General features: G+C 37.6%; 1 protein-coding gene across 1 annotated transcript; it reads left to right on the top strand.

The window, feature by feature from the left end:
* Positions 1 to 17,059: 17,059 nt before the first annotated feature.
* Positions 17,060 to 18,537, top strand: LOC131227267 (glutathione transferase GST 23-like). The gene is made up of 2 exons (XM_058223030.1): positions 17,060 to 17,395; positions 18,138 to 18,537. Exons 1-2 carry the CDS (start codon positions 17,084 to 17,086, stop codon positions 18,498 to 18,500), a joined length of 675 nt encoding a protein of 224 aa, XP_058079013.1. The 5' UTR covers positions 17,060 to 17,083; the 3' UTR covers positions 18,501 to 18,537.
* Positions 18,538 to 18,754: the final 217 nt, after the last annotated feature.

The raw sequence follows: 18,754 nt of genomic DNA, 5'->3' as shown, positions 1-18,754 counted from the left end.
GTTATGTTCCATCGGTTAATAGGGCCGTATACGATCGTAATTATGGAAACGAGGATTATTATCAACCATCATATTCTCCCATGTATGATCAGTATGACTATTACCAGGAGAAACATCAAATTTTGGAAGATGAACCAACTATATGTTATAATGATTATCCTCTTGGATACCCGACCATTGATATCCAATCAGAAACAATCCAAGAGGATTCAGCTCAGCGTAGCCTGGCCTATCTCACAAAAATGAGAAAATCGTTGGAAGCGCTAAATTCGCGCCTTGATAAGATAGAGGAGGCTCTATTATCTCAGCCATAATTCATTCTAAAAATACAATGCGAGAAAAGTGATCCTAACTCGCTTTTGAAGAACTCTGGAATTACAAATGAGGAGTTGGATTCCATTAATGAGTATACGGTTCAATTTCTCGATGAGTTGATCTCGATGACTGTTCAAAGGAACGGTCAAGATACGTGGGTATCTTTCAAATACAGTGATGATGACACACTTTCCTCACATGACACACAGGATCTCAATGATGACGTAGAGGTTAGTTTTTTCAAACCTCAACCGAACTTAGGTGTAGAATGTGAGGAGAGCGACCCCATCCCAAGTGTGTACTGCACGAAATTAGACGATGATGCGTATTGGGATGATGATCATGAATATACAACCCAAAGTCTCCTAGAATCAATCTCAAGTTTGGTCCAGGTCAATGATCAAGACGTACACGAAGTGGTCGGTCATAATGAGCCACTCCCCTCACCTGACATGTCTGATTTTATGGTGGAGGATGAGCCCCTTATAATCGACCCTTCTAACTCTTGTGAAACATGTTTGGACCACTCCTATGAATTAAATGATAATGTGATTCGGGAGAAGGACGAGTTGCTCGCTACGACCTTGGAAATTGAAACCACTAAGTTGAGGTCACCATCTGAACTGTACACGTTTGACAATTCAATGCCTCGATTGAGTAGTTTCAATGAACAAAGGGATCACATCGATGCTTCCCTTATTGATTTTCAATCTATCTGTGTAGGGCTGAAGTAAGAGAGCACACCTCCGTTTACCTTTAAAGACAATGGATTCCTTGGGCAGATCATCACGAGCTTTAATGTGGAACATAAGTCACGCTCAACTGAATTTCTCAACTCTTTGGATGATTGTTTGGCACACTTTATAGATTCAAATGATCCCATAATAAGAGACATAGTGAATGCCTTGCAAGATAACATCTCGGTAATCATCACTGACCGAGAAAACCCTTACTCTGAAGCCCCTTCTTCCACAGATCCTGAATGTTTACCATTAGGGGAGGAGGAGCTGAAAATTGAACTAAAGTCTGCTACTTCGGAATGTGTTGAGACTACACCACTTCCTGAAAATTTTTCTCAATTTGATCTACCTGTAGTCTCTGATTCACCATAGGATACTAACTTTGCAACTTTTTCTGACACAGGTGAATCATATATACTTTGGATACCTCAAGCGAATCAACAGCAAAATTTTAATGAGGTACATAAGTTACTCTGGAAAGTCAAGCTCCAGGGCATCCAAGCCTATTGCAAAAAGGGCTTTTGGATGATCCTGTTGAGAAACTTACTGAGAAACTTATCACGATATTGACCGGAAGAGGAACCTTGCGACATGATCGAGTAATTTTTTCCTTCTTTCATAGGACTAGGGTGTTTGCTTTATGTTGTTCTAGGATAGACAGCTTTATGCTGTTAGGTTAGTTTGCTTGATACGTTGTTTTAGGATAGTTTGCTTTTGTTGGTTTTTCTCTTGTGTTAACCTGCCCTGATATCTTTGAGAAGTCTCTCGATTCGTTATCCAGGTACTATCTTCCCATCACTTCTCATTTACTTTCATTGTCTCATGTGCATTGCATGCTCATATCGTTTACATTGAGGACAATGTAGATTTTAGGTTGGGGGTGGGAGATTAGGTTACCTAATCAGTATTTTCTTAGTTTTGAGCAAAAATTAGTATTTTCTTAGTTTTGAGCAAAAATTGTGAAAATTTTTAAATTTTTTGGGATTTCTTATGAATTCGAGGTGATTTTGACGGGCATCTTTAACTTAGAATCTCAAGCTACGTGATGTTGGTCATTTATAACTCTTGGATTCTATTATCTAGTAGATTTCACATTTAAGTCTGAATTGTTAATTCATGATTAAAAGTTTTAAACATTGATTGAGTCACGATTTCACATGTCACATCTCGCTTACACAGTAAGGTTTCAGTTCAATATCGAAAGATTGACTTGGTAATCATTAAACATGAAAGGAACCAGCCTGGAAAATTTGTCTGTCATGATCAATTGAAGAAAAAGAAAATACCTAGCGAAAAAAAAAGATGCCATTGGAAAGGGTTGGGCAAATAATCTTCACCATAGGTTTGCTCCCTATAGGTGTAGATTTAATTCCCCATGGACATATGTGAAAAGGATTGGGTGTACAGTCTTCAACATAGGTTTACTCCCTATAGGTAAGTATTTGATTCCCCTCCTTGGTGCTTCTTTTAATAGAAAAATCAAAGGCTAAAAGAAAGAAAAAGAATGATCTATGAGGCACGTTTTAGTTTAGGTTTTGGGTGTCCTAAATACTCTTGTGGTTACCAATGATATCATGAAATAATGAATTGAATCTTAATGTTGATAAGTCGAGACTAGACTATATACTGAGGGATCCTAATATTTAGAATTTTTTCTAATTGATGGATTACTACTTTAAGATGACTGTGAAATTACTGTGGGCTTGAGTTCAGGAGAAAATAATGCCCAACATTCATGAATCTTAGATTTCTTGTATCTGAATCGCTTTTCAAAATATCACTCGAGTACATAGAAATTATCCTGTATTTTTTAACTTATCTTTCGCATACTTTGCTCGGGACTAGCAAAATGCTGGTTGGGGGTTGTGTTGAGGGTCAAATATTGCATATCAGACCCAATTATTGCCTGGATTTACAAGCATGATACCGTTCAATGGCCCGATTTAATCGTGTTTATGATGCAGAGTGTATTTACGAGCATGAACTGAAAAAGGGTGCTTAAACCATGGATTTAACGCTCTGATGACACCAAAGGCAAGGGACTGACTCCAGGGGACCAAGATCGATGGAATTACACGTCAGAGATCCGAGAAAATCGGGAAATTGAAGCTCAAGTGGCCCGAAAATCATTCAGAATGCAAGATCACGGAGTTCCCACCATCCATTCGGCTCGAAACTTTATACATGGCCTGAGGACCATAAATTAACCGTACATGTAAAATTTCAACCATTAGATCATTGTAGAAGTGGCCCAATGGATGGATCAGCCCATAAAATCTCATTTTGGGGCCCACTTGATATTTGGAACTGCCTCAACTTTGGATTCAACGCCTTAAATGGGGCAACAAAATGAATGGATGGATTGGATTTCTGAGAAACATCACAGGGGGCCCTGTATGTGCACGTGTGCGTACACAGTGCACACTTATTTGCTGTGCACCGGACCGACTGACTTGGTTAAAGTCGGTGTTGACCGACTCTTCACGCGAAATTCGTTTTTTTGGTAAAACAATGTCCGAGAAATGGACGCTCGGTTGCTGTTGTGGGGCCCATACATTGCCCCAATGGACAATCCAAACCGTCCATTATATTTCCAAGGCCTATATTACCAAGGCCTAGGTGACAATATTTGATGAAACAAAGAGGATGAGATTATAATCATTCAAACACAAAATGGACGGTAGCTTTAAAGATTACGTGGGCCGCATCAAAGTATAGCAAAAAATACTCTTTCCTGACTGGTTTTTCGAGGGGAGTTCAATGAGCGGCTTGGATTTGTCCATTGGGGCAATGTAAGGGCCCCAAACAGCAACCGAGCGTCCGTTTCTCGGACACTTTTTTTTAAAAAAAATGGATTTCGCGTGAAGAGTCGGTCAACACCGACTTTAACCAAGTCAGTCGGTCCGGTGCACAGCAAATAAGTGTGCACTGTGTACGCACACGTGCACATACAGGGCCCCCTGTGATGTTTCTCAGAAATCCAATCCATCCATTCATTTTGTTGCCTCATTTAAGGCGTTGAATCCAAAGTTGAGGCAGTTCCAAATATCAGGTGGGCCCCAAAATGAGATTTTATGGGCTGATCCATCAATTGGGCCACTTTCACAATGATCCAATGGTTGAAATTTTACATGTACGGTTAATTTATGGTCCTAAGGCCATGTATAAAGTTTCGAGCCGAATGGATGGTGGGAACTCCGTGATCTTGCATTCTGAATGATTTTCGGGCCACTTGAGCTTCAGTTTCCCGATTTTCTCGGATCTCTGACATGTAATTCCATCGATCTTGGTCCCCTGGAGTCCGTCACTTACCTTTGGTGTCATCAAAGCATTAAATCCATGGTTTAAGCATCCTTTTTCAGTTCATGCTCGTAAATACACTCTGCATCACAAACACGATTAAATCGGGCCATTGAACGGTATCATACTTGTAAATTCAGGCAATAATTAGGTCTGATATGCAATATTTGACCCTCAATAATATGTGATAGTCAAATAGCATGTGACAACCAATTTAAATATAAATCTCATTTGAGCATTTCCACAAGCACGTAGTGCACATGTTATCGTACATAGGCATTTCATCCATAAATCACGTAGTAGTAAGATAGGTTATATGAAGAAAATTGTAACTATAGATAAGGGGATTGAGAATAATATCTCAACACTTTAATTAAATATATTTCAGCAAGCATTTTCTCATTCAGACATTTTATCAAACACTTAGACTACACATATCAACATACATGTAATAAAATAGTTATAACAGGTATTATAGCAAATCCTTTCACAAAGGATTCGCCACACATACAACAATCATGTATTCTCAATCAAAAATCATGGCAAGCACAAATCCTAATTCCATATTCATTCAAACATTTCAACAAATACAAGGAATGCATTAAAATTAACATAGTTTATATATAAGTGTAACATATGAAAACATCGTATCTAAGCACATGTGATAGCAATCAATTCAGTCATAAATCATTAACTGACATTGAAAGCGTTGAAAACCATAACCTAAACATTTATAATCCACACCTTTCGTCCATAAACTTGTATCGTACTCAATTTGAACACTACGTCCTTGTCTACAACATAACGGCAACCTATAGTATGAAATAGGTTAACTATTTCACCATTTACTCTATTTGGATACCCAACACAGATTAGAGTTAGGATTTCTTACTCGAGAACGGAGTCGAAATCGCCAGTATGGCGATATAGGAAGGATGATTTGGCACGTGAAGCGGTGGGATTGAATCCCGGCAGCAACCCCAACTCTCTCTCACTTCTCCTCACTTTCTTCTTCTCTTTTCTCTCTTCTCTCTCCTAGGGTTTGGTAATTTGTATGGAATGAGATAAGGGTGGGTTAAGGCTCTTATATAGGCCCAGAACTGATGCCAATGGCCCTAGGGCCATGGTATACTTAAGATATAGCTAAAGCGTGGCTGTTTCGGGCCAACGGAGCTTATCTAAAGGTAAATTTCCTACATACGGTATAGAGAAAGTTTCCTGACAATGGATCTATGTAAGGTTAAGTTTTCAGTTTGATCGAATTTACAGATAGACCGCGGAGGATCAGTTTCAGTTCAACGGTCATGATCAGGGCCACAAGTGCATTGACCTGTGTTGGAAAATTTTCTTGATCCAAGGGCATAGTTGGGTCAAAATTTGATGTCTGAAACCTTAAATTCGGCCTGGAAGCGAATGGCCCAATTCACTTAAGTTTGAGTTCATTTTCTAAAGATATTCGCGTTTCTCACACACTTCGCTCCGAGTTCAAGTTGTGCGTTTCTAAATATTATTTGGATTTGATTTCTGAGATTGTTGTCAAGCCCAATAAGGCGGTCATAACTATATAGTTTCACATTAATCGGACTTTCGACGAGCAATCCAGGTCCGATACGGAGTTTCAATGTGGTCCCGAGAGCAACTGGGTTTTGAAATTGATTCTGGGTTTTTGGGTAATGTAGAGTCAGTGATTCTAATAGTTTTAGGTCTTAAAGTTCGTATTGAAAATTATTCGAGCTAATTCACCGATTAACTTAGTTTAGTACGTAATCAATTTTCATCTAATTTCTAAAGGATTCGGTCCTTAGTGATTTCTGCCTAAGCTGGTACTCGGGTCTTTGTACGGATTTTTCCGAGACGTTACACACATACACATCATGTCGCAGATGGGTTGCTCCCTCACAACCTTACGCGAATCATTATGAGATAGGTGCGAGTCGCAGTGTGACAGTAGCTAAGAGAGATGGGTCGGGTAGCTGGGTTCAGAGTGTTATGGGTAAGAGGTCTGAGGGAAACCTATTTGCCGTATATAGGAGCTGTGGAGCTGTTTAAGAGGCCTGATGTAAGTACTTATGCAATAATTAACTAGACCATGAATGTATATGCCTAGCACAAACACTATGTCTAAACGACTAGCATGCAGCTAATCTCCCACATGCAAAACAGTAAAATACTGTAAAAAAATTAGCTAATTTCTCACCAACAGTTAGAAACGATCCATTGCATTTATGACCCTGGACCAAAACGTTTAGCCAGCCTTACCTATATAAGAAATGATCTTGACCAGTTCATTCCATCATATAAAAAACAAATGAACTCATTCTCTAGTATGAACCAGCAAGCTCCAAGTATTTTTTAATCAATCCAATAAGTTCAATACCAACCTAAGCTAGCCAGAACTAACAGGTTCATAAGAATCAAACCAGTGTAGTAGTCTAAGCCAACAAAGCTAGTATACTATTTTCTATCTCTCTTTCCATTTGAAAACTTTCTTCTTAGCTTCCATCTGCCAGTAAAACTATGTTTATAGAGTCCCATCAGTGGTCCCTTCATGTTTACAGAATGCAGAACCACATATAGGCTCATCGTATCTTGGAAGATATTTGACTGGAACCTATTAACAGTCTCAATTATTTTGAGAATGGGCAAGTAATGCTCTAAGGACAACGTGATCACACATACTTTAGCCTATCCTTAATATTATTAATTTTTGGTTTCCTATTTTCTTCTATTTACAATAATTATAAATCTATAATTTGAGATTATCAAATCTCAACATTTTTAAAGCATTATTATAATGGAAACCAAAGGCGTATAATCTATCAAATTGATGAATTAGGATTTGATTCGTCTCGATTGGTTCGACAGAAATACCTTTATAAGGTGACAATAAAAGATAAAGTTTCTATTGAAGGCATTGAAGGTTTATTACATCTTAGAACATAATCTCCATCCACTACTTAAAGCAACTAACAAGGATACACCTAAACAAGTTGTTGTATGTAACAAATGAGCTAAAGATGAATTGTTGTATCATGGACACATTCTGAATGTGTTATTTGACCGTTTGTATGATCTGTACATGCAAACTATGTTTGCAAAAGAAATTTAGATTGCCCTAAAAATTTAAATACATGGACGAAGAAGAAGGTACCAACAAGTTCTTAATATCCGGATACTTTAACTTGAACCTGGTAGATAATAAAACCATTCATATTCCAAATCCAAGAATTGCAACTAATTGTAAACAAAATTAAAGCCACAAAAATTAATCTCCCTGAGTCATTCCAAGTCGAACTTATAATCGTAAAATTGCTCATGATGTGAAAAGACTACATGAAGAAATTATTGCATAAGACCGAGAACTACACACTAAAATAAATTCAAGAACATTTGAGAATTGAGGAAGAATCTTGCAACCATAATAGAAAAGCTAAAAATGAAAATTTCTCATCCAAGATATAAGTAATAAAAAAGATAAAAAATAAAAATCCCGAGAAAGACGATTCTCTAAAACTTAATAAAGGAAAATTCAAGAAATCACAAAAGAATAAGAAAAAGTTCAAAGGCCCTTGCCATGTATATAAAAAAACCGAGCATTATGCTCGAGCATATCAATTTCGTAAATCGAAGAAACAAGCAAGTGCAATTGAAGATGAAATGGTTGTAATGATCACTTAGGTTAACATGATCCAAGGGAAAGTCCCCAATTGGTGGTATGATACGACTGCCACAGTCTATGTCTCCTATAACAGGTCAGCCTTCATGACCTATGAAAATGTTACCAATAGTTAAGAAGTCCAAATGGATAATGTAGTCTAATTGAAGTTCATAGGCAAAGGAACCATGGAATTGGTGTTTTTCTCTGGTAAGAAGATGATTGGACTAACGTGCTACACTTCTCAGACATGAGGCGAAACTTAGTTTCTTGAAATCTTCTGAGAAAACTTGGGATACGAGTAATGTACAAATCGGGTAAGCTAATTTTGTCAAAGAATGAGAACTTTTTCAAAAAGAGATATGCTTGTAACAGCATGATTAAGTTTTTTTTTTTAATGAAAGTAACACTTCTGAATGGTTGAATATGTAGTATTATTGCATGAAAAATTAGCACATATAGAATATAGTACCTTAAAATTTATGGTTATGAGTGGCTTAATCTTATACACTGATAATGAGAATGATAAATGTGAAGTGTGTATATGGTCTAAAATGGCAAAGAAATTGTCTTCTAGTGTTGAGAGATCATCTCAAATATTAGATCTTGTGTACACTGATATCTATGAGTTGAACGGTATTATTACTCGTGGATTTAGAATATACTTTATAACCTTTATTTATGATTACTCTAGATATGTGTATGTATACCTCCTAAGGAATAAAGATGGAGCATTGAGTATGTTCAATGTATATAAAGCGGAAGTATAAAATTAATTGAATAAGAAAATAAAGATTCTCCACATTGACAGAGGGGGAGAATACTTCTCAAGTGAATTCTCCAACTTCTATGAAGAACACAACTTAACACACCAGTGCACTACATACACATCACAACAGAACGATGTAGTAGAAGCAAGAAGAGGACCTTAGTAGAGATAGTCAACTCAATGCTAATACAAGTAGAGTTGTCACTAATTATGTGGGGTGAAGCACTACTTGCAGCATGTCACATCATAAATATGATCCCATCTAAGAAAGTAAAACCTCACCATATGAGGTAAGGAAATGTGGAAAACCTAACCTAAGGTATCTTAAAGTGTGGGGGTGTCTCGCATATTGCAGGAATACTAATTCCTAAAGAACCAAGTTAGGACCTAGAGATATGAGTGCGCCTTTATAGGGTATATACAACATAGTAAAGCCTATAGATTCCTAGACTTAAAGTCTAACACTATCATAGAATCAAGAAACATTGAGTTCTTTGAGGACCCACTATCCTTGGAGTCAAAGGATAACGAAATCCAAACTCTTAGAAGTGAACTAACGATTAAAGCTCTACAAAATGTTGAAGCTCCAAGTGAACCTCGTAGGAGCTAGAGGGTAAGGGTAGAGTAGAGTCTTTACTCTAAATAGATATACTCTCAGCATATCTTTTTTCATCTTGTAGAAGGTGATAGAGAAAATGTTATTAAGAGGATACTTATAGTAATTATTATAGAAGATGACCCTAAAACCTTTAGTGATGTTATGTCTTCTAGATACTCAACTTTTTGAAAGGAAGTTATCGATGATTGGATAGACTTGATAGTGTCAAATCAAACATGGGAATTAGTGGACTTACCTCCAGATTATAAACTCATAAGATGTAAGTGGATATTTAGGAAGAAATACCATACTAATGGGACTATCTAAAATTTTAAAGATAAATTAGTAGTCAAGGGATACAAACAAAAAGAATGGATAGATTATTTTGGCACATATTACCTATTAGCTAGAATAACATCTATTAGGATTTTATTTGCGCTAGCATCTATACATCATCTTCACATCCACCAAATGGATATAAAGATAACTTTCCTGAATAGTGACTTTAATGAAGAGATATACATGAAACAACCTTAAGGATTCATTCTACTAGAAAATGAGAAGAAAGTTTATAAACTGATTAAATATTTGTATGGACTAAAACAAACACCTAAATAGTGGCATGAGAAGTTTCATTCCAAAATTTTATCTCATAGTTCATACATAATGTAGCTAACAAATGCATATATTCTATAGTTAGTAGTAACTGTATAATTATTATTTGTTTGTATGTTGATGACATATTAATTATAAGTAATAAAATGAAATGTGAGACTGGAACAAAGAAGTTTTGTCTTCCATATTCAAAATGAAAGATCTTGGACAAGTAAATATCATCATAAGTATCAAAGTTAAGAAACATAGTGAGGGTTATGTGTTGTGTCAGTCTCATTATATTAAGAAGATATTAACTATCTAAAAGTAAAAGAAGCAAAAATCCTGCTTGATCCAAGAATCAAGTTAAATGAGAATAACATAAGAGAAGTTACACAACTTAAATATGCAAGTGTCATAAGTAGTCTAATATATGATATTCAATGAATAGATTAGATGTTGTATATGTTATTAGTAAACTCAGTAGGTTTACTAGCAACCCTAGTGTGGAACACTAGAATGGAATTAGTAGAGTTCTTAGTTACTTGAAAGTAACTAAGAGCTTAGGATTATTTTACTCAGAATTTTCAGCCGTATTAAAAGGATATATTATGTGAATTGGATATCGAGTATAGGGGGCAACACGTTCACTACAGGGTAGTTCTAAAAAATAAACTTGCATAATTTACTCGACTATAGAGTCTGAGTTTATAGCCCTACTTGTGACAATCAAAGAAGGTGTATAGCTTAGGAATCTTTTATTAGAAATCTTGTTGTGTGAAGTTTATAATGATTGTTTAATTCACTACACTGTGATAGTAAAGCCACATTAGCTAGAGCCTACAATGACATATATAATGGAAACTCTAGACATATAAGTTTACGACATAATTATGTGAGACAATGGATTTAACATGGAATCGTTGTAATTTTCTATGTGAAAACTAGTAATAATTTGGCCAATCCTTTTACTAAACGTCTAACAAGAGAAGTAGTAAGGACAACATCTAAAGGGATGGGGTTGAAACTCTTCAACCAAAGTTCCACCAGTAATGGAAACACAACCCAAAATTAGAAATCTTTAAATATGTGTTTGATAGATAAAAATAAGTTATTGGTATGTGGATAGTTTCAGCACTAAAATTATATATAACCCCATCCAGAATAAGTAGTGCTGGGCATTATAGATACTGGGTTGAATATTAAAGCTCTTAATGAAATCTAATCCAAAAGTACAAGTGTCTTAATAATAATGGAGACACTGGAAGGATTTCACAATTTCACCTATGTGAACATAAAGGTGGTGCCGCCTCTCATTAAAGTTTGAGTTTCTCTAAGGATTCTTCATGAAACAGGATAAGCACATGTTCATTAAATGTGTTAAGTAAGATTTTTCGAAACGCAAATAACACAAAGTGAGTATGTGTGCGGTATCTCTGACTATGTCATCTAAGAATAACTGGTTCAAAGCTGCAGCTACCAAAAATTCCGATAGAACTTTAAGATACTTACACTAAAGAAATATTCAAATCAAAAGATATCTTTCTTTATGCATTTAAGCGGTCTAGTCTAGTAGATGTCTCCTCTTTAAAAATTATTTTTCAACTGAGTGGGGGATTGTTATGGAAATTGGTTTTGTTTTATATATATATATATATATATATATATATACAAGTGTTTGTGAGAAAACTTAGTTTTTTACCTTTAAGAATAGTCCCATAGGAGAGAAGAAAATTTTCGCTTAATAATGTGTTGAGTACCTTGATATTTGCTTGTTGAGATAGAGGAGTACCGAGATTTACGTGTTCTAGTGCCATTAGAACACACGCACACGCGCACGGGCATGGGCTTGGGCTTTAGCACGAGCATGGTCATGGTCTCGGACTCGGACTTAGATTCAGTGCAAGGGCATGGGCATGTGGGGTAGTGTGGTTGTAGAGGCGCTAGTGGCGCACTTTACACTTCATGCGTGCGCAGATGGCTCGCCCCCTCGCGATCTTGTGCGACAGTGGGTAAGAAATATGGGTTAGGTAGCTAAGTTCGGAGTGTTGTGGGAAAGAGTTCTGCAAGATTCATCTCAGCCTTATACAGGAGTTGTAGAACCGTTTAAGAGGCCTAATATAACTGCTCATGTGGTAATTAACCAGACCATGCAGAAATTACTATATTTGGCTAACCCAACAGTTAAAAATAGTTAGCCACTATGTCTAAACTGCTAGCATGCAGTTAGTCTCCCACATGCAAAATGATTTATATATATATATATAACCCTACTAAAAACGGCTAGTTTCTTCCCAACTGTAAAAAATGATCCAATGCATTTATGACCCTGGACCAAAACGTCCAACCCCCCTTGCCTATATAAATGGAGTTTGATCAATTTATTCCATCATTTTTAAAAAAATCTAGTGAACCAACAAGCTCCAAGTGTTTTCTGATCAAGCTAGCAAGTTCAATACATAATTGAGCCAACTAGAACCAACATGCCCATAAGAATCAGACTAGTGCAGTGATCTAAGCCAACAAAGTCAATATTCTATTTTCTATATCTCTTTTTATTTGGAAATTTTCTTCTTACCTTTTATCTACCAATAAAATTGTGTTTATAGAGTTTTATCAGTGGTTCCTTCATACTTGCAGAACGCAAAACCACACACAGACTCATCATATCCTGAAAGCTATTTGCCTGCAATCTGTTACCAATCTTAATTATTTTGAGAATGGGCAAATAATGTTTTACAGACAAGGTGATCGCACGTGCTAAATCCTATTCTTAATATTATATTTTTCGGTTCCCTATTTCCTTTTATTTTATAGTTATTATTGTTATGGGTGAACCTGAACCGAGTCGCGACAAGGTTAAAGTAGAAGCATCAAGAGGCAAAGCCTCGGATTGATCGTGTCTGACCCGAGACGATTCCAAAGGCTCTTGCAGAGCTACGACACCGATCTGAGATTAAGAGGTCGAGCGTCCGACGAGCATGGCCTCAGAACAATGGCAATACATTCGAGTCGACCTACATTAAGTCCTTATGCAAGAGTCCACACGTCAACTCGAAATGCAAAAGGGGTCATCATACACCCACCTAGTGTACCTCTGACCTGATCCTCCCTATCTTGCGCGATAATGATCAGCTCACTCGTGGGCTTGGATCGTCAAGCAAGATCCGAACGGTGAGGTAGGCGCGGATGAGAGCTTGATCAACGATGGGGTTTATGGAATAAACCTAGTAATGCATGATCGGTGTAATGCTTAGTGCACGATCTCCAGATAGCGGCCAACGATCGCGCCCGCTCTCGTGTAGTGGCGATAACCGTGCCAAGATTATCGGGCACATCCAACAGGACTCTAAGGTATAAATAGAAATCATTTCTGCAGGAACAGGTATGCAACATCTCGCACCCTCACTCTACTCTACACTACTTAGACCCGATTTCTCTAGCCTGAATTTGGCATCGGAGGGTCCCCTGTTTGAGTCAGGGTCTCCTTTGTTTACCATTTTGTTCAGGACCAGGGTTCGCTTCGAGCATGTACAGTTTGGCGGAGGGTGATCCAGATTTTTGTATCAACAATTATAAATATATAATTTGAGATTATAAGTCTTATTATTTCTTTCCCTATATATGTTTCCATTTTTTATTAGCAATTTCAAGAATGATCAGAAATGTCCTATCGTTTAAGATGTGGACGTTGGCCCCTCCCATCATTTCACACCTTGGATTTACCTGTACACATACCTTTGATGAGTTTGCCCCAGTGCAGAGAGTTGTAGAAAAACCTCAACAACGGTCATGCTTCTTCCTTATGCAATTTGATTAACTGTCTGATCGTTTGCCTAACCTTTGATTGGTGTAATTTAGTGCGTAATCTAATGGACGGTGCGCTCGACCTCACCATAAGCTCCCATGAGGTCGAGCTGTGTGGGCCCCACCGTGATGCGTGTCGACCATCAACACCGTGTATTTGATGGGTCCCCTCTAAATTATGGGATATCCCAAAAATCAGCCATATACGGAACTCAGGTGGGCCATACCATCTAAAACCATGTGAAGCCACCGTTAAAACATATAAAAGCACTTGGTGGGGCCCACCTGAGTTTTGAATGCTGCTGAAGCTTGGTCTGAACCCTCATCCAAGTGGGACACACATAATGGATGGGCTGGATTTTCAAATCACATCTCAGTGGGCCCAACAAATGATTATGAATTTTTTAATGGTGCACGGCCCCTCCCCACTTCTGTATGTGGTGTGGCCCACATAAGTCACGGATTGACTTGATTTTTGAGAGATAGGCCCACGATGGAATGGTGCATTTGACTGATGGGGTAGATGTTCAAAACGCATCACGGTGGGGCCCACACAGCTCAACCTCATGGGACGCACTCGTGAGGTCGAGCGCTTAGTACATTTTCCCATATATATATATATATATATATATATATATATATAGTACATATTCAAAGTAGAAAAAACAAAGGAAAATTAATCATAACGGTTGGAATCGTCTGATCAATCTAATATGATTTGGACGGTTCAAATTTAATTGCATGCTAGTTTTATTTCCACATTTTTTTTAATCTAGTGTTGTGAATGTGATGACGTCAAAAGAATATGCCTTGTTCCATGGGGACGTGGATTAGCTACTACGGCTTCAGTGGTGATAGCACCAAGTTCTGTGGGACACAGCATGATTTATATATTGTATCCACACCGTCCATCTATTTGGAGAGATCATTTTAGTCATTAAAAAAAATGATTCGGATACAAATGCTGAAGTGGACCCCACCACGGAAAAGGTAAGGACTGAACGCCTACCATTAAAAACTTCTTCAGGGACGCAGGAGCTTTTGATCAAGCTGATATTTATGCTGTTCCTTCGTCTATTTTTGTGTGAACTTATGAACAGGTTGGATCTCACATAAACATCATGGTGAGTCCTGGGAAGATTTCAACGATGGGAAACCGTTTTCTGTTGTGAGGTCCACTTGAGCGTTGGATTTTACTCATTCATTGGATCAAGCACTAAAATGATCTCTCCAAATGGATGGACGGTGTGGATACAACACATACGCCATGGTGAGTTCCACAGAACTTGGTGACGTCACTTCGGTAGATACGCGGATTGCATATTGACAGAGTCAGTAGCAAGGTGGTTACTGACAATGCTCTGTGGACCCTCATCATATATATTTGTTTTATCTAAGCCGTCTATCTATTGTTTAAGATCATTATAGATCATGAGCCCAAAAATGAGAGAGATCCAAATCTCAAGTGGACCACACCACAAGAAAACAGTAGAGATTGAATGCCCATCATTAAAAAAATTTGAAGGTCACTGTAATGTTTATTTCTCATCAGCCTGTTGATTAGGTCACAATGAAGAGAAAACACAAATATCATCTTAATCCATAACTTCTGTGACTCTTCTTTTAATGGTGAGTGTTCAATCACCACTCTTTCCTGTAGTGTGGTCCATATGAGATTTAGATCTGCTTCATTTTCTGAATCATAACATAAAATGATCTGAAAAAATAGATGGACGGCGTGGATAGGACATGCACATTATGTTGGGCCTACAGAGTACTGTCAGTAGCCACCACCTCCCTACTGACGTTGTCAGTAAGCAATCCGCGTCCTTTTCTTTCGTAATTCATTGGACCTTCCCAATGTAATATGATGACAGGCATCGTTTAAATTTATTTGGAGACAATGGAGTAAACTGTGGGGTCCACCGTGATGTATAGGACTTATCCATACCGTTCATCCTTTCCATCTCTAAAATGAGGAAGATCCAAGGCTCAAGTGGACCACACCACAAGAAACGTACGGTGGAAATTGAATGTCTACCTTTGAAAACTTTTTCGGCCCAGAAGTTTTACATCAAGCTGCTATTCGTCAAAAGTGGATGACAGCCTTCCAATGCAATAAGTTGCATTTAGAGATGTGGACCATCCATATCATCAATCTGGACCGTCCATTTGGCCCGGGCCACTCATAACAGGCTACCTTGACAAATAATTCAAATCGGAAGATCGAAAAAGCCTAGAAAGTAGCATGACAAATGGATGGACTAGATCAGTTATAAGAGATAGGTCCAGTTAATGATGTTTAGGAGCATCCAATTGCTGAGATATTTCAATAGAAGCTCTGGAAGAGTAGCATTGTCCTAGCGGACGGTCCAGATTAATGATATGGATTTTGGACATGTCCAAATGAAACTAGTAAGCACTGAAAGGTTTCCATACACAGCCCACGGGACCGTTTGTATAAAAACCATTTATTTCACTGCAATTCACATTTTTTTTAATAGACACCATTATGAAATGGAATGATTGCTTATATTTTATTGAGTGTTGGTCTGTATTTATAGACGAGTGATTGAACTTGTAAGAAATAATACAATAAATACTAAATACGATAAGAGAGAAAAATATAAAAACGAATGATGCTGGAGAAAAATGTGTTGGAAATACACGTTTGAAAAACGTTTCTGTAATACTGCCCACGCCCTTGCGTCTGTGTTGCATTGGAGCACACAACCCAAGTGCCTCAATCTTCAAAACTCTAAGAGTACCGTACACCCCTCCACATATAAATCATGGGTTTTATCTTTTTATTTTCAATGTGAAACAAAAGCACACACTGCACTTTTAATTTAAAATTTTCTAAAAAGCGTTTTGACGGAAAACGAAAATTCGGAAATTTTTTGAATATTTTTTATTATATTCAAAAACCAACCTTCAACTTAATATATGCATGAGAAATGAAATCCTTCCTAATAATCACCATCATTTGATCCGTTATGCCCGTCCACCCTACAAGGGCATGGATATACTGCAATCTGGACTGTCCAAATTATGAAAATAATTCACGATGAATAGACGGTCCAAACCATCCAACTACTGTTGACTTGATCAAGTGGATAATTAAAAATAAAATAATGAGCAGCCCAAATTCAGAAAAGGCCAATCAGATGGTTGATATCATCGAATCACTAGTTTTTATGGCCAGAGTGACGTACGTGCATGCATCATGTTGAGTTATTTAAATGTATTTATAAAAATACGGAGGGGAAGAAGATAAGCTCCCATAGGTAGAAATTTCAATTGAGATGGGAGAAGAAGTGAAGGTGTTTGGAACATTCCCAAGCCCATACTGTTATAGGATTGAATGGGCACTTAAGCACAAGGGAATCACATACGAATACATCGAAGAAGATCTACGTAACAAAAGTCCACTTCTTTTGGAATACAATCCTGTTCACAAGAAGGTTCCAGTGCTCTTGCACAATGGAAATCCAGTCGTGGAATCGCTCGTCATTCTCGAATACATCGATGAAATATGGAAGGAGAATCCAATATTGCCCGAAGACCCATACGAGCGAGCAATGGCACGGTTTTGGGCGAAGTTCGCCGATGAGAAGGTGATCCTTCAATCATTCATTATTCGAGCTTTTTAATTTTATTTTTGGGTGTGTTTGGATCGATCAAGTTTCATGAAATATCATGAAAATTTGCATCAAATTAGACTGTTCAATCATGAAATATCATGAAATGTCGATATATTTAATGCAACCAAATGTGCCCTTACCTCTAAAATGAAAAGGGATGAAAAATGGAGTTGGGAGTCAAGCTAGTTGGCCACTATGATTGTTTACTCTTAGTTGAATTAAATTATTGAAATTCATTTCCATTGAGCATCCAAACGCAGCCCGATTACAAATTCAAGTTGTGGTTTTTAGAGAATTAGATCAATTTCTTTTAGGTATGTATTCTAAAGTAAAAATGATCCATTACAAAATCTTAATGCCTTATGATAGTGCAAATTCCAACGTGGCGATCGAGTGGGTCCACATACGATCATCGTACATTTGGATAGGTGGGTTCCACCATGGCTTGCACATGGTCTAATTAGATGATTGTAACCATTCAAGTCCTAAGTAAGATCATTTTCATTCTTTCCTTCCTTTCTGAAGAAGACTCATGTTCAAGTGGTTGTGATCTTCCAATCAGGGTAATCTTTGGGCTCCACTTGGGCCGTTGTTGTCATACTTCACCCATTTTGGTGGGCCCCACATGAGAATTGCACTGTCAAAAGTTAAGAAGAGAAAACAGGATTTTATCTCCAATAGGCTAATTCTCAATTACGCATTCCTAATGATGCAGTGTGTGGTTGGCGTACGCACTGCTTTCTACTCACAAGGAAAAGAGCAAGAACAAGCATTAGAATCGTTGTTAGAAGTGCTCAAGACCCTCGATGCAGAGCTTGAAGGGAAGAAATTCTTCGGAGGAGAGACGATCGGGTTCGTTGATTTAGTGGCCGGTTGGATCCCACATTGGCTCACTGTGTTAGAGGAAGTGGCGGGCAAGAAGTTACTTGATGCGTATCGATTCCCATCACTCGATGCATGGGGCAAGAATTTCATGGAAGTTCCAGTTATCAAAGAGAATGTCCCACCTCATGATAAGATGATGACCACCTTGCTTGGCAAGAGGAAGAACATGTTTTCATCAGCCACCAGTAAATAAGAAGCTTTTCCTTTTATATATATGTAGTTAAAATCTATGTATCAGCCACCAGTAAATAAGAAGCTTTTCCTTTTATATATATGTAGTTAAAATCTATGTATCTTCGCTAATAATGCATTAATAAGGAGTTTAGAAGGTTTCTATCCTTTCTCTATCTGGGCAATTTGTGAGGAAATTTTGATGAAGTTATTGTTGTAAAAATTCTATAAGGTGGGCCTTATTGATTAATGGTCTGAATCTCCCTAAGGGTTGGA

This window comes from Magnolia sinica, chromosome 15, assembly GCF_029962835.1.
Source record: "Magnolia sinica isolate HGM2019 chromosome 15, MsV1, whole genome shotgun sequence".
Classification (NCBI taxonomy): Eukaryota; Viridiplantae; Streptophyta; class Magnoliopsida; order Magnoliales; family Magnoliaceae; genus Magnolia; species Magnolia sinica.
The sequence above is the reverse complement of the archived record's forward strand: the minus strand, read 5'-3'. Positions and strand labels throughout refer to the sequence as shown.